The sequence below is a fragment of the Pangasianodon hypophthalmus genome, chromosome 4 (genome assembly GCF_027358585.1).
Source record: "Pangasianodon hypophthalmus isolate fPanHyp1 chromosome 4, fPanHyp1.pri, whole genome shotgun sequence".
NCBI classification, from domain to species: domain Eukaryota; kingdom Metazoa; phylum Chordata; class Actinopteri; order Siluriformes; family Pangasiidae; genus Pangasianodon; species Pangasianodon hypophthalmus.
In genome coordinates, this window is record NC_069713.1 from 28,083,929 (window position 1) to 28,109,062 (window position 25,134).

Here is a 25,134-nt window from a genome sequence, read left to right on the forward strand (position 1 = left end):
AAAAAGAGAAAGACAAAAGAAAAAAAGAGAATGAAGAAAAGCAAGAAAGAAAAACAAAAATGAAGAAGGAGAAATGATGAAAGAAAGGAAAAAGAGAGTGAAAGTAGAAGAAAAAAGAGAAGGATTCAAAGGTTTTCTTTGTCACATGTATCGTTATACAGGGTACAAAATGTAGTGAAATGCAGAGTGGATTCACACTGAGAAAAAGAAAGAAAGAAAGAAGAGAAGGAAAGATGAGAAAGAAAAATAAAAGTAAAAAATTAAGATTCCCAAAGAAAGCAAGAAAAAACAAATGAACAAAGAAACAAAGAAACAAAAATGAAAAACAAAGAGAGAAAGAAAGAGAAAGAAAATTATAAGGTGAGTTATAAAAAGAGAATTGAGATTCACCAAGGTAGATGCGTAAAGAACTGATTTGAATCAGTGAATCGAATCGAATGAATGAATCAATTTCTAGCCAATTACTACTTCTTATCTCAGTATCTGGTACTTGTTAGAATGAATTGTACTAAACTCTGTAATAATCAGACAGCAGCATTTGGAATGTCTCTGCAGAATGGAGCAGCGATACGATTCAGGTTCAGAATGTGTTGAAATGAATCGCATGCCGTCTTTTTTATCGTGAAAATATCTGAGTCTGATTCTCTGACAGAGTCTGATTGTTCTCCCGTCTCTCTCCTCAAGCATCTGGACGTTGTGAAGGTCTCATCTGCATTCATCTCACACTGCCTGAGGATAGAGGAGGAAGAGAAGAGGAGGATGAGGAAGAGCCGCAGCGTGCTGGCAGTGACGCCTGAAGACGTGAGTGTGATGGACAGCGAGACTGAATCTCAGAATCAGACACTGCAGCTGCTTTATAGCATATATATGATGCATTATAGCGATGTACAGTATTTTTGTTGCTCTTTTCAGTTACCAATGTGCTGTAAAAGTCTGTGAAATGAAAACGAGAGTCATATTAGGACAAAGTGACAAAAATACTGTCCACTGAAGCTCAAAAAGGCAAGGACAGTCAGACATTGATGTCTCAGTATTGGTGATAATAAATATTATTTCTATTGGAATATTGGTGATATTAGAACATTAGGCATACTCAGTATTAATAATATTAAAACCAGTGATTATTGAATTTGGAATATTACTGATGTTGAATAATGGAATATTAGAATATCAATGACATTGGACAGAGTAATATTGGACAATAGAGTTGTACATTAGTGATATTAGACATTAGTTTTTTTTTATGATCTTGGGCATTGATGATATTGGGCATTGAAGTTGGACATTTCTGATAATGGACTGCAAAGAGATTAGAAAAATCATTAATAATGGACATTGGTGTTTTGGACATTGGATACTGTTGATATTAGAAACTGATGTTTTGGACATTGGATACTGATGATATTGGACAATGCTGATATTGGACATTAGATTTGGACATAGAGGAGGTCATATTGGACATTGGTATTGGACATTAAAGATAGAATATTATTGATAATGGACATTAGTGATATTGGACAGAACAATATTGGACATTATAATATTGGCGGTTGGTGATATTGATCACTAGTGATATTGAACATGAGTGTTTTTGGACATTGGATGCTGTTGATATTGGACATTAAAGATATTTGAATATCATTGATAATGGACATTGGTGATATTGGACATTAGAGGTGGACATGGGTGATATTGGACAGAGTAATATTTGAAATTGGTGATATTGGACATTGTTGATGATAATGAACAAGGATGTAATCGGAAAATAGTGTTGGACATTGATGATATTGGACCTTGGTGTTTTTGGACACTGTCACCAATGTCCAACACTAATGTCTAATATTATCAGTGTCCATTATCACCAATGTCCAAAACCAATGTCTAATATCACCACTGTCCAACACTAATGTCTAATATCACTAACGTCCAGCACTAATGTCTAATATCACCACTGTCCAACACTAATGTCTAATATCACTAACGTCCAGCACTAATGTCTAATATCAACAATGTCCCAAATCACCAGTGTCCAACACTAATGTCTAATATCACTAACGTCCAACACTAATGTTTAATATCAACAATGTCCCAAATTACCAGTGTCCAGCACTAATGTCTAATATCAACAATGTCCAATATCAAAAAATGTCCAATATCAACAATGTCCAATATCACCAGTGTCCAGCACTAATGTCTAATATTAACAATGTCCAATATCAACAATGTCCAGCACTAATGTCTAATATCAACAATGTCCAACAGACGTTATTGGCCTTTTGCATTTCTAATGTATTTAGTAATATAATGCACACACACACACACACACACACACACACATACTCACTCAGTTGCTTTAACAGTGTGTAGAGGCAGAGAACAGTGAAGAAGAAGCAGACAAGTGTGTGAGACTGTATGAGCAGTGGAACAGACGGAACCCCTACAGGGTCAAACCCAGAGACATGAGAACAGAGACAGACCGCGGCGTCCATCTGTCTCGGATTTCTGTAGCTGCCCTGTCAGAGAAGCATGCACAGAGCTGATCCGTCCAAACTATTCATCACTTACTCATAAAGTATTCATGATTAAATAAAGCGAATGGCTAAATAGCGTAGAAGTGTGAGAAATACATTCTGACAAAATATGAGCATGAAAAAAAAAGCGGTTTTGCTTTTGATCATTTGGATATTTTAATTTGAAAATATTATTATACTGAAAATACTGATTATTCATCCTGCAGTAATTAAAAGCACACTTCCAGGGACAGCGCAGATATATTCAATAATCTCTTTCACTTCCCGGAAAAGTAATTAAATATTCTAGATAATTTTTAAAATTATTTTTTTAACTGGACGTGTAAGAAAGGAATATGCGAGGTAAAATTACCCGAGGTAAATACCACAGCACTGCTGAATTCTGATTGGTCTGGAGGTGTTGATTTATTTTCTACAAATCACAGGTTTATATTAATCTCATTCTAATACGTTATCGCTTCTATAGTAACAGCTCGTTGACAGGGACTTGTACAGCTCACGTTCCACGTAAACGGATTAAAAAAACGTGTAATCATTGATATGGGGACGTTTTCTGTAAGGAGATGCTTACTTAACATTTATGGAAGGAGTCTCCAGTGTCAGCCCTTTCTAACAGTCAGAGGTAAAGCTGTAACTTTAGGTTTTCTGGCAGAGTAGTTTACACTTTGCAGCTTCTTAATAACTCAAAATAATTAGATAATAACTAGAAATTATTCTGTGTTAAGTCGAAATGAGTCGTCAATATCTTGAAAGAAGTTATTAAGTTAAAATAATGAGATATGAAGTCAAACTAATGACACAGAACTTCAGCTTTTTTCCCCACAGCTGTCAGACAGTGGTGATGGCATTAATACTGCTCCTGATTTAAGCAAGAAAATGTGCATAAATTCAAGGTCAGAATTGTGCGTAACTCTCGCGTAACTATCAGAACAGTGCTTAAGTCGCTACGTCCGTCTGAGGTATGAATACTGATTCGTGTTCAGTTTTCATGTTGCGTTTTTTTAAAATGTTTTGCTTTTTTCATATTCAGTTTTTTCATATGAATTTTTTTGAAGTGTTCTGCTTTTTTTTCGTATACAGCTTTTTTGTGTTCAGTTTTTTCATAACAAAAAATGCTTAAGTACAGGTTGTAGAACAGTGCGTAACTGAGACACTCCTGTGTTTTTGGCAAACTCCACCCCATGTGTGTAAATCTCACGTAACTGCCCGAGCAGTGCTTAAGCCTCTACTTATGTCTGAGGTCTGAATAACGATTCGTATTCAGTTTTTTTCACGTTCATTTTTTTCGTATTCAGTTTTTTTTCACGTTCATTTTTTTCGTATTCAGTTTTTTCACGTTCAGTTGTTCGTATTCAGTTTTTTTCTTTTTTCTTTCGTATTTAATTTTTTTTCCCTCTGTGCTGTTGTCATGGAGACACAGGGAGAGGATGCGGAGTCCTGAGGAAGACTTGTTGAGCCAACTGACCTCGCTGGCCTTTATCGACCCGCCCCACATTTTTTGGCAGACTCCGCCCAGCATGCTTAACTCTCATCTAACTGTCCGAGCAGTGCTTAAGTGTGTGCGTAAATTTGGCATTAAATCCTCACCACATACGTATTCCAACTGTGAATCGTAATAAATCAGAGTCTGAGCATTTCTCAGCATGAAGGTGATTATGCATGGAAAAAGCTTCCTGTTTTAGGGATTGAGTGTGAGAAGTGTGTGAGTGTGTATAATGCGTAAGTGTATGTTTATATGAGAATAAATTCAGCAGAATGTCAGTGAGAGCTCTGAGTTTACACTGTGCTCATTAACACTGACGTCTGCTCTGTGTCTGCTCTGTGTCTGCACTCTGCTGTGGCTGAAACTGAACACAACAGAATCGATCTGTGAGTAGATAAAGCAGTATATGGCAGATGACATCAAACAATGGAAAGTACACACACACACACAGACACACAGACACACACACAGAGTAGTGGCAGGAGTTATTACTGTGTTATTACTGAACTAATCAGACAGACTTATAGCCTGACCTTATTTGATGTTATTACAGAAACAGAGTCGTGTGTCTGTCTCTCTCTGTCACTGTCGCTCTCTCTCTCACTATCCCTAATTGTGTCTCTCGCTCTCTCTCTCTCCTCTCTGTGTTTGTCTATATTTCTCTGTCTGTCAATATATATCCATCTTTCCCTCTATCTATCTGTCTCTATCTGTCCCTATCTCTCCCTGTCTGTCTCTCTATCTCCCTCTGTCTCTGTGTCTATTTCTCTGTCTGTCTTGCTATCCATCTGTCTCACTCTATCTGTCTACGTGCTTATCTCTATATCTGTTTTTATAACTGTCTTTCTATCTCACCTTGTCTCTTGTCTCTCTATCTGTCTCTATCTCTCTATCTGTCTCTCTGTTACTCTCAAACTCTGTCTTTATCTTTCTCTATCTGTCTCTGTGTGCCTCTCTAGCTGTCTCACTATGTCCTGCTGTCACTCTGTCTGTCTCTCTGTCTGTCTCTGTCTCTCCACAGCTCATCATTTGGCTCAGTTTGTAGCAGCAGAGTGCCCTCTAGTGTACACGCTAACTCTGTCCACATTGTGCCATTAATTTGCGCTCTCTCTCTCTCTCTCTCTCTCTCTCTCATACACACACACACACACACACACACACACCCTCTAGGTGGTATGAAGGGATTTTGCTGAACTTTTCCTGATCATGTAATGTTTATAAAGTTTCCTACAAACCTTCCACAACGTTTCTCTGTCTACGAACGAACATTAACTCTAATGTTTCCATAATGTTAATTATTATCTAAAAAAGTTGTGTAAGGATACATTAATACAGCGTACGTTTTTAGAACAATATTTTTCTGTGTTCAGGTTTATATCATTATACTGTAATCCGTGTGTGTAGGAGGGCAAGGAGCTCCCAGCATGCACCGGTGCCACTCTTGGTTCCGAGCTGCGTCGTTGCTGCCGCCGTCACTCGGGGACGCCCACCTTGCCGCCGTTGTCATGGCGTCAGACAGAGAGGATGCGGAGTCCTGAGGAAGATCTCATGAGCCGACCGACCTCGCTGGCCTTCATTGACCCACCACGCATAGACATCACACCGGTACCACCTGAGAGGTGAGCGCTCACACACACACACACACACACACACACACACACACGCACACACTGCAGGGTCCACTAACTGATGACAAACCATCATTCAGACTCCCAATATCCCAACTTGACCAGCAGTTTTTTTTTTTAACTGATTTTTTTTCAGTAACTTCAAGATGACAGACACACTGTACTGTTCTGAAACACACACTTAAAAAAAAAAAATAATGGCATCATGCAAAAGGCTATAGGCTTGTACAGCTGCCAGTGTACAGGCATTTTTTTGTTTTCTTTTCTTTTCTTTTACTCATATGGGAATGTGGACCTTTTTAAAAAGCATTGCTACTACATTGTTGTTTTTTGTTATCACAGCTAAGCTTCAACAAATTGAAAAAAAAAAAATTCAAAACTTTTTCAAAAAGCACAGAGTGCTTCTCTTTTTTATTTATTCTTCTTCAGAAAGTGAATAGTGTATAGTCAGTGCTTTAGATTTAGCAAGCATAAATGTCTGTATGTTGGTTGATCTAAAGCTAATATGTGTATATACAGTGTAACTCATTTAAAGGTAAGAAGTGCTGCTATGCTTATTTCTGAAGCTGTGGGTGGCCATGTTGATTTGACATCACTCCGTAAACGGTGGAGGAGCCGACGAGTAGGAATTTCAGGTTGGGGGCATTATCTCTGGCTTTTAGTGGTTGGAGGTGGGGAATTACAAGTTGCCATCTCGAGTGGAGCGCAGCGTATTTCATGGCCAGTACTCCAATGCAGTAATGTGTCACGTGAGCGCAGGTGTCAGCCATGAACTCCACTGGCCTCACAAAATGACTGAGCTGGACTTGATTTGCTAGCAGCCACCACCACTGCCTCCTTACTCCTGATTATGGACATCTGTTTCCCATCACAGCGTAAATAACCCGGGTGTTTTATTCACCTGTGATCAAATAATAAGCCTGAACTTGCATCCACTCCTCCCTCTTCTGACACAATGTAACTAAAAATAAGAATTTGTTTATTTCTGGGACTTGATGTGACGTCCCTGTCAAGGTCCTGTCTCCATCCCCCCATCCCGTCATTGGTTTCTTCCTTGATTATGTTCATGTGCTCAATTGATAGTTTGTCTACTTATACCTTGGTGTTTGTGAGTCTCCGCAAAGTCTTAGTCGTCTAAGTCTCTGAGCAAGTCTGAGCAAGTCTGAGTTGTGTTTCCTGGTTTTGATTCCCGCCCGTTTTTCCGATGATAATCTGATGCTACTGCCTTCCTGTGGACTTTGACGAGGTCAGCATTTGCACTCACCTTCACGATCATCTGGAGCAACTCAGGAGGTGAAACTTGACATATAATGACAACCCTAAGTTATTATATTTTTTCTCTTGCCCACACTTCTCCTGGGATATAGTGGAAAAAAAAAATCAGCCACCATTGGGAGTTGGGGAAAATAGTTGCAGTTTAGTGTGAGAAGAATTTAGTCTTTTAAGTGATTAGTATGGATGAGTCATGCTCATCCATACTAATCACTTAAAAAAAAGAAAACAGAAAGCTTCATTTCGGTTGTAGTCTTCAGTGTCATAAGCATGAGCATTTGGGAAACCCAGAGAGGAGGTGGGAGTATGAGGCAGCGGTCCAAGGAAGGAGGGAAGAGGGCAAGAGAGAAAGATAAAGGACAGAGCAGGACAGAAGGAGAGAAACGAGGACTTTCCACTTTCTTTAAGTGTCTCTTGTTCAGGACATCGATCCAGTCCAGCAGTTGTTGTGGGGTTTTTTTTATCGTCAGAGTCCTGAGCCATGGACTCGAGTCAGGACTCAGATCAGAGCTCTGGGAGGCAGAAGGTGCAGATCAGTGTGGACTCTGGAAATCAGGACACACTTGCACCGAGTGCCTTCAGGAAAACGGCGGTCAAAAAAGTGGCTCGTCAGAGACGCCGCTTCACTGTGGCGTTTTCTCACAGCTGGTAAGAGTTAGAGAAGTGTGCGTGTGTTCATTTGTTTTAGGGCGGTGTTTGAAGGCAGGTTCTAAGGTTCCTTATTTTGGACGAACTTGCATATACATTGAAATAATGAAAAAAATCCCATAATTCTTAAAAGTTTTAAAAATGAGGTGACAGGAATTTTAGGAATTATTTAATTCCTTTAATTAATTTATAAATTTAATTACTAATTTAATTAATAATTTAATATTTAACAATTTACTTCAGGATAAAAAAAAATTCTTCAGAATCAATAAAGTTTATTTTATTATTAGTCAAATGCATAAATTGTTTTTTTTTTCTTCTTCAAATAATTATGATTTTTTTTTTTTGAGTGAAAGGCATTCTTGATCATGTGACATCACGACTCCTTCTGTCTTGAAGTATTGTTTACTGCTTTTATTTACACAATAAAACAGAATGCTTTTATTAGCTAGCTTGCTTGAGAATTTAGGTACTGGCTTAAAATACACAGTAATATTAGCCTGATATTAGATTTTAACTTTCTAGGAAACTTGGAAACTTATCATCAGATATCCACTGGAGAGGTCACATTAATGTTAGCTAAACTAGCTAGTTAGCTGGCTAATGTTTGTTCAGTGCTGCTTAAATGTTATGCTGTGAAATTTAACCAGTATTTTATGTTAAGCAGTAACATACATTGAGCGAAGAAGAAAAAAAAAGGCTGGTGGTCATGTTATACATTCGAGTTCGCAACTGGTGGATCAACTCTATACTGTATATATATATAAGATTAAAGTATTGGTACTTTCTGGTATGTGTTGGGTGTCTGTGAAAGTACGAGGTACGAAGTACGAGTAATCTGTGAAACACTACTCAAGATTTAAAAAAAATATTTTGTAACAAAACCAGGCATCTCGTTTAATGTTAAAATGGTGCACATAGTCCTCACATGGTGAAATCTTAAACATGAGACATGGCAAATTTGATGTGATAAAAGCAGTGTGAGTACCCAAAACATGGCCAAGGGTGCCAATACTTAAATATTTTGTAAAAATACAGAGAAGCACCAGACGATGCCACACATTTTCTGTGGGTGAATCGTAAGTGTTGTGTTGTTCTACACTACACATGTAGGGAAACTGGGTAGGGTGTACACATATAACACTGTGTTATACTCTGTGTAGGGAGCGAACATAGTGAATAGAAAGAGATTTGGGATTTGGCTGAACTTTTTGGAGGAGCACAGGATGAGAAATCAGTGACTTTGTTACTTTGGGAAAAATGATTAAAAATGGATCCGAAATGTTATCTTTATGAAGTTTATGAAAAAATTGTGACGTCAAAAAAGAAGACAAAAGAGAGATTGTTTGTGCTGTTCCAGTCAGAGACATTAATCTATGTTTGACCAATCAAATCAAAGATCAGCTCTGTTTTAACTCCGCCCACTCAACCTTGTTTGGCCTATATCCTACTTAGGCAAGCATGGAAATTAAATTCAGTACAGTATGGCTCACTTGGCAATGAAATATAAAGATAAAATGTGCGATTATGGTTCGTTTACGTGATGCGAAGGTGTGAAAAGGCCCGGAATGAAAGGACTGAAATGGAATGAAAGGAATGTGTTAAATTTGATTCTTTCTGAGCATTAGAAGAACTTTATGAAGCAGCAGCTGGTGATTGTCATGCTGTATGAATATGACATGTGAAGTCAGAGGTTGTGAAATATAAAATAGCGTGGTGTTATTCAGGGTGAACTGGGGTGCGTCATGTCCTCTGGTCACCCAGTCTCTGGAGACGGTTTTTTGCCAGTTACAATGACCGTGCACATTCTGGAGTAACTACAGCCTGGTGGTACCACACACACACACAATAAAGGATCTTTAGAAGCGTGAGGAGGAGGCCACGTTGCTCAACACTTGAACTGTGTCTTATGTCATGGTGTGTGTGTGTTTTTTTTTGCTCTAGTCTCCCTTTAACCCACATCCTCAAGCATAACATGGTTGTTCCTCTCTGAAGCCTGAGTCAAGAATCACACGCATAGTGTTTAACCTGGTTGAAAGGAATGGTGGAGTGTCCACCCCCTCGGTGCGGTTCTTTAGACATGTGAGAACACACTCAGGAAATCGCACTCGGCTCCAAACGTGTCTCAGCAAGGTGGTCTTGGTATTGCTTTGAAGTGAGCTCTAGTGAAAAAGTGATTCGAGTCTGAATCGACTCATCTGCAGGAAATGAATCAAACATGCCATGGGTTTTGGGTTGGGCATACTCTCTCCCCTGTCAATCACAGTGGCACTAGCCAATCATGGGTGTCCGTGAGCTCATGTATGTGGAAGAGGGCGGATAACACTTTCCTCCAAGTGTAAAGTATAAAGTCTACTGTGATGACCTAAGTCATCAGAATAGAACATGAGGGATAATAGCATGTGTGATGTATGCGTTTGTACGTGTGTGTGTGTCTAGTTTGGAGGTGGAGAACGGTCCGTGCAGTCCTGTGGAGCTTCAGGTTTCTCCCGGTTCTGCTTTGGTTCTCCCTCATGGTCAGCGCAGAGAGTCATTCCTGTACCGCTCCGACAGCGACTACGAACTCTCACCCAAATCCACCTCACGCAACTCCTCCATCGTGGGAGAACTGTGAGTAACACACACTGTGCTGTGAAATGTCTGCCTGTCTGTCTATATCTGTCTGTCTCTCACAAATCTATGTCATCCAACGAGAATTGTAACACACAGTGCACTCCTAGACATCTGTCTGTCTGTATCTGTCTGTATCTATCTGTCTATTTATTTGTATCTTGCCATCTTGTATTGATCAGTCTGTCTTCTCTTGCTGCATATTTTTCTGCCTGTCTATCTATCTGTCTATAGGGTCTATCTATCTGCTTGTCTTTTTGTCTATGTTTATCTGTCCATCCATTATCGAATCTCTCTATCTCGGTCTCTCTATCTATTCATACATCCTCTAACCTCTGTCTGTCTTTCACTTTATAAACTGTTTGTTTTTATGAGTGTGTGTGTTGTCATTAATGCAGAATATTTATATCAATCTTTTCTTTGTCAGACACGGTGAAGATCTCATCGTCACACCGTTCGCTCAGGTAAACATGTCACAACTGGATCACATTCAGTGTTTCCTCTGTGCACGTGTGTGTGGTGTTTGTGTGTAGAGCACCTATTAAGCTTTTTTGTCTGAACTGCAGGTCCTCGCCAGTCTGCGTACGGTCAGGAGTAACTTCAGCGTTTTGACCAACGTGCATGGACCGTCCAGCAAGTACGTACTTTCTCTGAAATAGTGCAGTGGGAAGAGCGACCACTAGAGGGTGCACTCAACTAAGTGTTAGTTAATCCTCCAATTATGTTACGGGTCAGTTTGACCTATTTCCTTTTTTGAGTATACTTTTTTGAGTCTTGAGAATACTTGTTGTCCTCTCTTTTTCTGAACTTACATGCAAATCTGATCACACCGATGTGTTGAGGATGGTCTGTGCAATATTTGTATACAAATATGGTGTTGTGGGTCATTTTGACCCTGATAATTTCATGTTCATAGATTGTTTCGCGGACCTAAGATAAAAAGTCTTCAGTATATATATATAGTTGTTATGACTGGTTCTGATTGCCCTGAGAGGGTAAAAAAGGAGCTTCCCTACATTTCTTTCAGTGCTGCAACAGACTTTGTCAGACATAGATGCTAAAAAATGAGCTCCAAAAGACTGATAGTCCTGATAGTCCAAGAAGTCTTTGCACTGTGATACTGAAATAGAGGAAGAGGTTTCAGAGACAGAGAGTGCTTCACATGTAGAGGATGATACAATTGAAGATCCAGATTGTCTTCAGGTGAAAAAGATTCAGAGAACGAATCTGCCAAAGATTCCCCTCCATTAGATTAAAACAATGGAACACAGCCACTATCAAGAGGAGTTGGACCATGGAAATCTAAAGATGGTAGTATAGAAAGGTCACCTTCACCACCACAAAGCCGAGGCAGACTTGCTGTCACTGGAGTGTATAACATACAATCAGCTTTTGAACTCTTCATACCACAACCAGTTGAGAAGTTTATACTGGACATGACCAGTTAGGTGGGAAGCCATGTGTTTCATGAGAATTGGAAGCCACTGAATCATGTTGACTTGAATGTGTACATTGGATTGCTGATATTAGCTGGAGTTTATAAGTCAAATGGAGAGGCAATTGCCATTATAATGAATGAAGAGAATGGCAGGCCAATATTTCGGACAACAATGTCTCTAGAAGCATTTCGTGTAATTTCCTGTGTGATTCGCTTTGATAACCATGATACCAGACAAGCAAGCTGCAATCAAGGAGGTGTGGAACAAATGGGTGTACATTCTACCTCTTCTGTACAATCCTGGTCCTCATGTTACAGTGGATGAACATCTTGTATCTTGAGCATCTCTCAAACCTGGTGGAGGAAGTGTTATGGCATGGGCATGTATGGCTGCCAGTGTAACAGGGTCACTGGTGTTTATTGATAATGTGACTGCTGATAGAAGTAGCAGGATGAATTCTGAAGTGTATAGAGCTATACTTTCTGCTCAGATCCAGTCAAATGCTGCAAAACTGATAGGACAGCACTTCACAGTACAGATGGATAATGACCCAAAACATCGCAGGAAAGCAACCCAAGAGCTTCTCAAAGCAAAGAAATGGAATGTTCTTAAATGGCTGAGTCTGTCACCTGACCTCAACCCTGTTGAGCTGCTTTTCACTTACTGAAGACAAAACTGAAGGCAGAAAGACCCACAAACAAGCAGCAACTGAAGGCAGCTGCAGGATAGGCAGTCATTGACTGCAACAGAGCCTGCGAAAATGGAGGGACAATGTAAAAAAATGGCTGTAATTACTAAACGGTTAATGTAATATTTTTGTTAATCTCTTGAAAGTCTAAAGGGAAAGTCTACACTTCAATGAAGAGAATGTGGCAGGCCAATATTTTGGGCAGCAATGTCTTTAGACATTGTTTAAATTAAAATAATTAATTAAATTAAATTTCATTTCAAAAGGCTGTTGAATTTCCTTGATAGTTTTTACTTCATGATAAGATCATCTGTCAATCAAACTCAGTAGGTGGGATCAACAATAATCAGTGGGTGGAGTCAAACTCCGAAAGTTTTTGCCTTAGACCTAAACTTGATACGTTTCGAAAACTCAGAAGAGGAAAAATCCATTGGAACATCCCTTCAAGTCTTAATTCTCACTCTGAATGTTGAAATTTCTCAAGAGCTACAACTTCTATGAGTTGGAATTCTGTTACGTCCAGTGCACATGAAATATTAGCATGCAGTTAGCCTTGTTTTAACCAAAATTCAAGTGTGATTGATTGCTATAAAATCGCTAAATACAGAACGATACTTGGACAAATGAAAGGTTAATCCGTTTTGTGTAAATTTTGCAGTGAATTGGCATAGACTTAATCCTACATCCAGTTTTGAAATAAATGTAGCACTAGCACAAAAAAGATAATGAATGCTAATTTATCTTGAGTGTCAATTTTTAATGATCCCAAGAATTTGAGGTCATATGAACTCTCTGAGAGGGGATTTAAGAAATTCTGAGTTCCCACTTGTCATGAACGTAGCATAAGAACCCTTGTTCAAGCTAACAGCTTCAACCTCTTTGCAGTAATGGTAGCTAATATTAGTAGAAAGTTCAATAAAGCAATACGCTAGCTGAGAAAAATTATGCTAGTTGCAGATGTGGAGATTAGTAATGCATTAATACAAGAGAATGATAGCAAATGTTAGCCAGCTAACTTTTCAGAGACTTCTAGATTTGGTCCTCAATATGTGGTTTTTTTTTAAGTTTGCAATTATTTTGCTGTTTTGTTTTCTTTTTACAGGAGATCTCCAGTTAGCATGCAGCCTCCGTTAAACAGAGCCTCGCTATCAGGTAAAACACTACTATGCTACACTGACTTTCTGTTAAAAATGCAATAATCTTGTATAAGTGTTTTGGATTTTTACTACAGTTTCTGCCATTTTCATAAACGTCCCAAAAGCTAGGCATCTGTTAGCATGACCAGACTCTCACTAGCTGTTATGTTTGAGTCATTATTTGTTCTCAATGACCAGGAGACCACATGGGAAATTCCCTCAAATTACGTTTTTTTTTTTTTTTTTTTTTTGCAAATGAAACATTCAATTGAGTGTGTAGTGGAATAAAACATAAAGCTAGCTAGTTATCTGTAACATAAAGCTAGCAGACAGGTGTTTCAGCTTAGCATATTTTAGCATAAAGTTTAAGTGATGTTCAAAAGATTTTAATTTGGGTCAAATTTGTTACCATGCCGCTAAATTCACACTTTTTAAAATTTCAGACAGAGACATTCTCAGTACATCGGTATAAAACCGATTTGGGGGCAGGGCTACATATGAGCTTAGTTAGTGATATGTCACTAAATATGCTTTGGACCAATTACATCTGATATGTAAATTATTAGAACATAAGAACATGGTAACAAGAAACTTTTTTAAACACAGATCCTGCTCAGTTAACCAGTTGGCCAGCTAGACAACGTAACTACTGTTAGCAATGAACAGATGATTGTTACGGCAACACTATATTTTGCCTTTTTGGATAGATGAGTGAGAATATTGAGACTGATACTGAAACTGCCTCGCATCGAGCTGTGAGAAATGTGTGCTAGTTAGCTAGCATCTAGCTAGTGTAACAATGGGGGGGTGATTAAATCTGCATATAATATAATAATAATGGGAAAGGTGTAGGGATGCGGTTCATGTTTAGTCATTTAGTGGGCATTTTCTTAACAGACGTTAGTTAGTGTTTTGCATCCACCCCCTGTGTGTAGTGTGTGTGTGTGTGTGTGTGTGTGTGTGTGTATGATGTCACACAGAAGACCACAACATAAAGCAGTGTGTGTGTGTGTGTGTGTGTGTGTGAACATGTGTGTGGGTGGCGAGTGGTGTGAGGTGTTTGTGTGTGTATGTGTCTGTATAATGTGTGTATCAGCCCAGGAGGAGGTGGCTACTGTAGAGTCAGCAGGCTGAGAGTTGAGTCGAGGGGAGTGAAGGATTGTGGGATGTTTTGTTTCCTGTTTTGCGGGTCATTGACGTCAGCCGCCGCCCCTCAGCCAGCTCACTTCCTGTGTAGCGTGAATGGCCATTCCTCATGGAGGAAAACACACACACACACACACAATTGTGCGTCAAAAACTCTAGAGGAGTATATAAGCCCAGGTGCACTGATGAAGTGTTTACTGTGTGTGTGTGTGTGTGTGTGTGTGTGTGTGTGTGCGAGACAAGGCGATTTAGCTGCTGTTTGATTTGGCCTACGTCCCGAATAAAGCTTATTTTGCTTTCACAGCGTCCACAAAGACCCTCACACACACATTTTTTTATAATTTTAGACTTTATATATTTTTTTTTAAATGATTTTTAAAACTTGTAGCATGTGCTATGCCACAGTTTTGTGATGCATGTTATAATTTTTTGCATTACTAGTAAGTTGAGTGTTTGTTACAGTTTTTACGGTAGCCCTGCTACTACACAACTTACTGAGATTCTGTACTTTGCCTCATGTGGTAATTGGACGTTACTCAAAGCTTGAAGCTAACCCACTAATTAAAATCACGTTGCTGTCTTATTGTGGACAAATCAAGGCTACCTATAAAGTTTCAGAGGTTTTAGGATTTAGGGGCTGCGCAAATGACAGATGAAAATTATAAAAATTAGTACTACGACAAATTCTAAATGAACTACTCCACTTTGGGAAACTCGCACACACAGAGTCAGAAAATGTTTTTCTGTCACACTGTGTCATTTTTAATATCTAACCAAGTTCAGTGTTGTCCCTGATACGTTAAAAACGATACGTTAAAAATCATGTGATCTTTAGTTAAACAAGGGTTTAATGTTTCCTTGTTGTTTTCTTGTGTATTCAAATGTTTGTGAATAAGCCAATTAAAAGTATCTCCTGCTTTATTTATTTATTTTTTGTATTCCAAAATCGGATTGGTCAGATAACGTTGTTTTTTCTTCTTCCTAACTTTCTAACATTAAATCAGATCATATTTTAAACTACTACTCAGGCATTTGTGATGTAATATTATTAAGTTTTTTAATACGCAAAGGAGGAAGTGGGTTTTTTTTGGATTATGAAAATTTTTATATATTTTTTTAGTAGATAAAACATTTGGCACAGACTCTGACAGCCTTTAAACATTGTTGTGCAATGACATCTTTATAAAGAAAGATGTACTGAGGTCAAGAATGTAAATCACAGTGCACTTTTCTGAGTTATCATAATTTTTTTAAATAATTCTTTTTTTTTTTTTTAATTTACAATCTCTAAATTTTCAAAGTTAAAGTTTTCTGCTGTTTTGGATATTTTTAAAGATTTTTTACAGACAAAATTATTTTTACGTATTTTTAAAACGTTTCCTTCTTTTCGGGGTGTTAATTTATTTTTGTAAACAGTAAATAAAAAATATCATCAAACTAATTATTTAAAAGTTTATTTTTAAATGCAACACTACTGTTTTCCTTTAGTTTGTGTATCACAAAAATGTCTTGAAATATCGTAATATTTCCCCCTATTTGGGATAAGTGTGAAATTGTGTATATTTAATTTTTCGACTGACTGTTTCTTTGAATGGCCCAATTAGTGGTAGCACACACACAGAGTTACATAAGCTGAGCTGTTAGATGAGAAGTAGGCAATACAGTAAACTTTACCTCAAGCTAATTAGTGTTTTGAGCAGTAAGGTGTGAGAGAGACAGGTGAGACAGACAGGTGAGGCTGTTTAACCTGCTGAATCCAGAGAACCTCATTAATAAACTGACATCATGGACAGTAAGAGACCTGTGATCACACTGCTCAGGACTCTGGTGGAATAATACAGAAGTGGGAATGAAGCAGTCTGACAGGTTCACACACACGTCACACACAAAAATCTCTCTCTTTCTCTCTCTCTCTCTCTCTCACTCTCTCTCTCTCTCTCTCTCTCTCTCTCACACACACACACACACACAGGTGGCTACGTGCAGGAAAAGTACAAACCTTATCGGCTTATTTTAGGAAAAGAAAAATCACCTCAGACGTCAGGTCAGATGACCGTATTAGCATTAGTGAAAAAATCCTGTCAAATTAGCACATATTAGCTAGCAGTGAACACTTTAAATATTTATAGAGATTTATCAGCAAAGATTAGCCATGTAGCTAGCATTAATTAGTTAAGAATATAAATACACTGTATATAAATATGACTTCAAAATACAGGCTGAAATCCTGTCAGGTTAGCTCATGTTAGCTAGTAATGAAGATTATGAATATTTACTAATGTAGTTAAGAAATTACCTCAGATTTAATGTCTGACCACTGTATTAGCTCACATTAGCCATCTACCAATCAGTCAGGAAATCCTGATAAATCACCTCACATTAGCTAGCAATGAACATTATAAATATTTATAAATCATTTCAGAAATCCCGTCCAGTTAGCTCTTGTTAGTTATCACTGAGGATTATGAATATTTAAGCATACACCCTAAACATTCACTCAGAAGTCATGTTAGTGAACTGAATAGCATCAGTGAAAAAAAAATCCTGTCAAATTAGCTGAAATTGACTGGCAGCAAACTTCAGCAATCTCTCAGAAATCCTGTTAGGATTCATCACCAAAGATTAACCATCTACTAGCATTACTACTTAAGAATATAAACATATATATGACTTCAACTTCCTCTCAAAAAAATTTTGTAAGATTAGCTCATGTTATCTAGCAATAAAGATTATGAACATTTATGAATATAAAAATCATCTCAGATGTTATGACAGATGGTGATATTATCTCACATTACCAATCTATGTAGCATTTGCAGTCAAGACATCTTCTCAAACTAGCTCATATTAGCTAGCAATAAACATTATAAATATTTATAAATCATTTCAGAAATCCTGTCAGGTTAACTCATTTTAGCTAGCAATAAAGATTATGAGATGCGAGCTGACTAGCATTAGTGAAGAAATCCGGTTGAGTTAGCATGTTAGCAAGCAGTTAACATTCTAAATATTTAGAAATATGACTGAAACTACCTAGAATAGTCTTGTCAGGTTAGCTCATGTTAGCTAGCAATGATGATTATGAACATTTATGAATATAGCTTAACAAGCACCTAAGAGGTCATGTTAGGTGGTGATATTAGCTCACATTAGCTAGCAGTGAACATTATAAATATTTATTAATATGATGTCAACATCCTCTCAGAAATCCTGCCAGATTTATCAGTAAAGATTAGCCATCTAGGTGGCATTAGCAATGACAAAATCCTGTGGGGTTAGCTCAGATTAGTTAGCTACCATTAGTAGATAATAATATAAGCATGCTGTATATAAATACAACTTCAAAATCCTCTCAGAAATCCTGTTAGGTTAGGGGATGTTAGCCAACTACTGATAGCAGTGAAGCCTGTCAGGATTTATCACCAGAAATTAGCCATCTAGCTAGCATTAGTTAGAAGAAATGCTGGTGGGGTGGCTAATGCTAGCTAGTTTATTAGCAGTGAAAACTATAAATGCGAGTCTGTAAAGACTATATTCCTCTCAGAAATCCTGCCAGACTAGCTCATATTAGCAGTCCGTCTAGCATTATCAGTGAAGAGATCTTGTCAGGTTAGCTTATGCTAGCTTGTTGAGTAGTATTAGCAATAAGACTGTTTATGAATATGGGTTTTTCCTGTCAGATTAGCTCAAGTTAACTAACAATAAATATGTGAAATTAATGATGCGTGTATGAATTTCGATGACTTCCTTCTCTTTGTTTGTCGACTTTCCTATGTAGACACACGCCCACATTCCTATGATGGCCTTTTCAGCCAGTGTTAGCTCCATATATGGAGTGAAAGATGTCTTGTCTGTGCGGGGGATGACAGACCGGTTTTCCACATGTATTCATTCATTAGCGCTTATTTACCATCTTTATTGGCATGTTCAGGTTTGGGTGTGGGGGTGTTTACTGAGGAATGTGGCACCATGGTTGTTAGTGTATGTTGTTAGCATTAGCGGAAGAAGCATTGTGCGCTATTATACTCTCTGTCATGCATTTTTAAGTAATTATTCTAGTTTTAAAGCGTAAGTGTGTGTTTTTTTCACAACATCAATTATACAACGCATGTTAACATTGACATGCCAGAGGAAGAGCAAGGAACAAAATGTTCATATTGATATTAACTTCCTATTAAACTAATAAGTGAAGTGAAGTGACTTGTGGCCAAGTATGGTGACCCATACTCGGAATTTGTGCTCTGCATTTAACCCATCCAAGTGCACTCACACACACACAGTAGTGAACACACACACACACACACACACCGTGAACACACCCCCGGAGCAGTGGGCAGCCTTTTTTTTTTTTGCTGCGGCGCCCGGGGAGCAGTTGGGGGTTTGGTGCCTTGCTCAAGGGTCTCACCTCAGTCGTGGTATTGAGGTCATTCACTCCCCCCACCTACAATCCCTCGCGGACCTGAGACTCGAACCCACAACCTTCAGGTTCACCTTCAGGTTGCAAGTCCGACTCTCTATCCATTAGGCCACGACTGCCCCCATAAAATGACTTGAGTGAGTCATCGCTGTGTTAACTCACTCACTTTGAACTTCCGGTGATCGATTTGTGGCTTAGTGATCACTCTCACCAGAAAAACATATGTGCCATGACTAAACATTTCATCTTATCTTATCTGTTATCTTTCAGTTTCAGAAAGACATTTAAATTTTCGTAGCGAAAGACAATCTTGTATTTCCATTCATAACAGAAAATGACATGAAATGGCACAGAATTGGAAGTAGGTGCATACTGCAAATAGTGTTTAGTAGTAACACATTCTTTGAAGCTTGATGAGTTTAGCTAACATAGGAGAACCGTATTCCGTACACTATATTGGAATTTTTGACTTGGATGTTTGAATGGACAAACTCGCATTCGTACAAGCTGTGATAAAATACAGATTTTGTTAAAGTGTTTTATCTGTCTAATAGCGGGGCTGAGCATATTTGGTTAACATTTGTGCGGTTGGATTGAATCATTTTCTCACTCCAATCGAACCACACTAGAGTTTGACCACTCAGATGGTCTCGGACAGGTTATTATCTGTGTTCTCACCTGCCCAAGCGATCCACATCAAAGAGGAAAACACACCAGAGTTTGATTCTAATGGGTTACGTGAAAGCACGCTAAATCTTTCTTTGATTTTTTTCCTTTAAGGCTTTTCTGGACCCATTTCAGTTTGTGTTGTGTTGAAAGGTTGACTTCAACACTGGAACGAATATCAGTTAAAAGATTTGGCATCTAACCCATCCCTCCTCTGATCTCTGTCTTTTGACTGAGCCGCTGATTTTGGCTCATTATGCAAAAAAAATCTGGAGGCATTTTATAGTAAACGAGATGAAATTCCATTTTTACATTTCTCAGAATTTCCATCTGCATCAACTCTCAAACAGCCTTGTGTTGCTCTGGCACTGGCAGTGGAGTCAGATTCAGTGGACTCTGAATTAAATGAACTGAATTAAACATACTCTTCATAATAAGGCCATGACACGGTATGTTTTTCTTTCCAAAGATGGCATACGCAACGTTTTCGCATGGCCTTGAATAAAGCAGTCACTGGGAACACATTGCTGCTTTCAGACGATCTGATTAATGAAATGAGTCAGATTCACTTCGCAAGAACTTCACAGCCTTTTATGGGTTGTAGCTCAGTGCTTAAGGTCATGTACTAGAAGGTTGTGAGTTCAAATCCCAGGACTGCCTGAGCACAAAAGAGTTTGGTGAAAAAATCTGAAGTTTAAAGTCTTTAGTTTTGCACTGAAGAAACGAAGCTAATGTGGTTTAGGAAACAGTTGAACCTATCTTTTAACATAAACAACCATATAGCTACACGTTGGAATGTTATGGAATATTTTTTTCCTTAGTGGAACATTGTAGAATTTTTCCTTAGTGGACGAAGTAGCGTGGACGATAATAAAGTTCCGCTTTGAATTTGAACATCCAAGCTATTTTACATACTCATTTATTACATAGAGATTAAGTAGCTTAATGATGTTGCAAGTGCATGACGATGTTGTTATGCAAAACAGTTCGGATGAAACTAAAAATGTCAAACTAAAAATGTCGCAAATATCAGACAACAAACAATAATTTATTCATAGCTAACAAATAGCTATCTCATTGAAACCTCATTAAAAATACAATATTACAGCTAGTTCTAAAGCGTTATCATTTCTATAGTAATAGCTCATTCACAGGGACTTGTACAGCCGAAGCTCTACATAAACGAATTAAAAATGTGTGTAATTGCTGATATGGTGAAGTTTTCTGTAATTCTGTAACATTTATGAAAAGAGTCTTCAGTGTCAGTGCTTTGTAACAGTCAGAGGTAAAGCTGTAACTTTATGTTTTCTGACTGCTGTAACATAACACTGTAACAAACTCTGTTTTTTTCCTTATTAACTTCAAAAAAGGGAAATAAAGAGAGGCTGGTGATTGAAGTCATTGTTCAATTAAATAAATTAGTTAATGAATTAAAAAAAAAAAAAGAATATCTAGCTCTGTAAAGCTCCTCAGTAGATCTGTTCCTCATTTCTGAAGCTGCTGTGCTGCAGGAGCTGTAGTGCGAGTCTCGAAGGCGTCGCCACCCTGCTTAGTATGTGAGTTATGCCTTTGACGTCAGCAGATTTTCTCTAAAATGATCCAAGGCCAGGAGCGCTGCGTGGTGCCGTGAGACGGAGAACAGGAATGAAGCAGGAAGAGAGAGAGAGAGAGAGAGAGAGAGAGAAAAGAAAAGAAAAGCAGAGCTGTTTACACCAGACCTGCTTGATTAGATGTGGGCTGAGATTACTTTTTTTTTAAAAAAAAAAAAAAAGAAAAGAACAAGGCAAAAAGCCCAGAGCAAGAACAACATTGTAGTTTAAATGACAAATGTCACGGCAGGCAGTGCAGCTTTCAGGATGTGGTTGGTTGCATGTGTTTGCGAGGAATGTGGCATGTTTACCTTCCAAGAAAATGTGGCTTATACCCTACAAAAAAGTCAAACTCTGATATTTTATGATCTTTCACACACATACATCTCTCTTTTATACTTCCTCAAACACACACACAAACACACCCACACACACACCCACACACACATGCTCAGAAAACTCTAGTGTGCAGGGTTTAAGCAATGAGGAATTTTGCAATAATGTTTAATGTTATACAGTTTAAATGTACTAAACAGGAATGAAAACTAATCTGGGCTATTTATCATTAGAACAAGGAAGCGTGCAAGCCCAGTGCTGCAAATCATGGAAGACAGCCAGTAGTTAGCAATACACAAAGCAATGAACACCAGCCATGACTGGTTAGCATGATGCACATGAAAACTTGTTGAGACCAACTAGCATTATGCAAATGAGAAAATAAAACTAGCACCGCAAATCAGGAATTTCGTATAAATACGACAAAATGTTGATAATTGTGAATGAAAGCTAGTAGGGGCTAGTTAGCAGTACGCAAATAAAGAAATGCTAATTTGCAATCATAGTGTGAAATCCAATAATTTAATTATGTAACTATTATAATAAAATAATAAACTCCAGTAAGGCTAGTTAGTATTGCATGAATAAAAAACGCTAAGTGCAGCAGAGATGCATTAAGTGTTACATTCAAGAAATGCACTGGTTTTGCTAAGCAGGAATAAAAGCTTTTACAGCAAATCAACATGCTCATGTTGCAAATCAAAAATAAAAAGCCAGAAGTACAGAAATATTCTAGAGGAGGATTTTAATATGTAGGGGGCCAGTATTACGAAAAATGACCATCTTTCTCTCTGTATTTTTAGCTTGTTTTTAAAATCTCATTTGTTAGCCCCTTTTATAACCTTTTTTTATTCACTGCGCTCAGTTTCAGTGTTGGGTCACATATAAAATCCAGTTTATAACAATAGCAGGAATGGGAGGGTGCGAGGGTTAAACATGCGCCCTGGGCATTTTTCCACACGTATCCGAGGGGCGCTGGTGAAACGGTGCCGGATCACTAAATGTCCTCTACTTCACCCGAGACAAACGGTGTGATGTTGGGAATATGTGGACTTTACCCTACATAACAGCTGAAGCATGAAGTTAAGACTACAAAACAAGATGTATCAGACAAATTCAGCGTTTATTCATCCTTCAGTCGGAACTTTATCCCGCAACTTCAGCCTAGCACTGAACCCTGAGGTACCGCACCACCTGCCGCACCACATTATAACAACTCTAAAGGGGTGTTCACACATACAGTGACTTGCAGCGACAAAGCCACTGGAGACCATTCATTTTCAGTGAGAGCTGGCGACTTCCGGAGACATGAGCGACAGCAACTAGACGTAAAGTTGAGAAACGTTTAACCGTTCGTTCACAGTTGCTATACTATGAAGTCGCCAGTAGGTGTTCCTACTATGGGTTGCCATCAATGGGTGGCGCAACTAGCGTTCCACTTTTGTCAACAAATCCTTATTCTTGCCACTAATATTAAACATTCTGGAGGGAGAGCGTTTGTATATAAAATTCACCAGTGTATTTACACTGTAAAAAATTTAAAGTTGAGTTAACTTAAAAAAATAAGGCAACCAGCTGCAAAGCATTTTTGAGTTTACTCAACTTCAGTGGTCAAAGTTGTGCCAAATCATTTTTTAAAGTTCACTAAACTTATTTCATTAATTTAATTATACCTTCCTCAGTAAGTTCACCTAACAACCAGTCCAACTCAAAGAAACGAGTAAGCACAACTACAGAGGTCCTGATGTTCAGTAAACTCAAAAAAGCTTTGCAGCTGGTTGCGTTATTTTTTTTAAGTTAACTCAACTTTTTATTTTTTACAGTATATGAAGATCTCTAACTCGCTGTCTGAGCTCATTTGAAAATGTAACCATGTGCTATAGAATGAGTTTAATCTTTTAGGAACATATCATTGCACTTTATAATCTAGGTGTGCAGTTTATTTAGCTTAATTTCAATAATAACGTTAAATGAAAACGTACCTCGACCAGATGACGAAATCCACTCCCTTCGCCAGCGTGATTGGAGAGGGAAACCCTGTTACCGGGACAACAGACTGGACATGCGCAATAACAGGAAGTTAAACGGTCGAACTTAGAAATCAAAATATTAAGTTTTCTCAACTTAATTGTTTATATTCAGTGGACAAAGTAGTAATCAACATGCAGTTCAATAGGTTTTTTAATAAGTAAACTCAACACTGTGCTCGAAAATTTGTCCACTTGACTTACAGTTTTAAACTGAGCTAACAATTTGCAAGTTGGATTTTTTACAGTGTATGCATCATATCATACGAGATGAAGGAGAATCATTGTGTGCTGTTTGCCATTGTGGCGATAGCGCAAACACCAGACTGTCTGGATCCATGAAACAATTCGGACTCCCAGGCAGTATTGCGAGTACCACTGACTGGTACAGGAGCGTTTGAATGAGGTCCGGTTCCTGCAGTATTTCAGGCTAGACAGGACACAGTCTGAAATGCATTTTTTTAGGATTTAATCAACCAAATCTGATTGCCTATGAGGTAAGGTTACTCAGCTAATCATGGTATGGTATGCTATTTGTCATGTCAACACGGTTAATGGTCGACACGGTTAATAATTAAAAGCTAATATTCCAGGCTATTAAATGCATTAATCAACTTACTTGGAATGCCCATGATGTTGGATACATTTTTCCATGCATCATTCTTTTTCACTTGTGTCTTTGTATGTGGTGAGAGACGTATCATAAAGAACTGGCCAATTGCTAACCGCTAGAATAAATTTTTCCTCCATCTTTTCTGCACTACAGTATCTGACAGGAGAAGGATCACGTGCGCTCTACTGTCTTTACTCCCATTGGAAGTCGCTGCACCAAGTCCATATTCATCGCTGCACCAAGTCCATATAAGCTTCATATTTGCATAAAGTTAAACGTTTTTCACTGTGTATGTGTGCGTTGTTCGCTGTATGTGTGAACACCCTTTAACTTTATGCAAATATGGAGCGACATGGTGCAGCAGCAACCAGTGGGAGTGAAGACAGTAGACCGCACGTGATCCATCTCCTGTCCACCCTGAAATACTGCTGGAACCAGACCTCATCCAACTGCAGCTTCTGTACCAGCCGGTGGTACTCCCCATGCTGCCTGCGAGTCTGAATTGTTTCATGGACTCAGACAGTCCGGTGTTTGCGCTTTCACTGCGGATAGATGGCCGCAGTGGCAAAGAGCACACACTGCTTCTCCTTCATCTCGTATGATATGATGCATATACGCTATATGGACAAAAGTATTGAAACATCTGGCCATTTCACTCATATGTGCTTGTTGAACCCATTCCAGATTTAGTCCCCCTTTGTTGTTATAATAAGCTCTAATCTTCTGGGAAGGCTTACCACTAGATTTTGGAGCGTGGCTGTGGGGGATTTGTGTTCATTCAGTCACAAGAGCATTAGTGAGGTCAGGCACTGATGTCGAGTCATTGTGGCAACAGTTTGGAAAAGGCCCACATATGGATGTTTTGGTCAAGTGTCCACAAACTTTTGACCATATAGTGTACACAC

At 38.4% G+C, this 25,134-nt stretch overlaps 1 protein-coding gene across 2 annotated transcripts in view; it reads left to right on the plus strand.

Annotated features, from left to right (window-relative positions):
- Window positions 1-25,134, plus strand: part of pde4bb (phosphodiesterase 4B, cAMP-specific b) — a 45,338-nt gene that overhangs the window by 5,181 nt on the left and 15,023 nt on the right. Inside the window, exons 2-7 of one of the 2 annotated variants that reach the window (XM_026936714.3) lie at window positions 685-801; window positions 5,419-5,633; window positions 10,002-10,172; window positions 10,600-10,636; window positions 10,739-10,809; window positions 13,402-13,451. In XM_026936714.3, the coding sequence (XP_026792515.1) occupies window positions 760-801; window positions 5,419-5,633; window positions 10,002-10,172; window positions 10,600-10,636; window positions 10,739-10,809; window positions 13,402-13,451 (586 nt within the window). In that variant the 5' untranslated portion in view covers window positions 685-759. Of the gene's footprint in view, window positions 1-684; window positions 802-5,418; window positions 5,634-7,326; window positions 7,563-10,001; window positions 10,173-10,599; window positions 10,637-10,738; window positions 10,810-13,401; window positions 13,452-25,134 lie in introns of those variants that run through there. The other variant, XM_053233570.1, reaches the window with a different exon arrangement.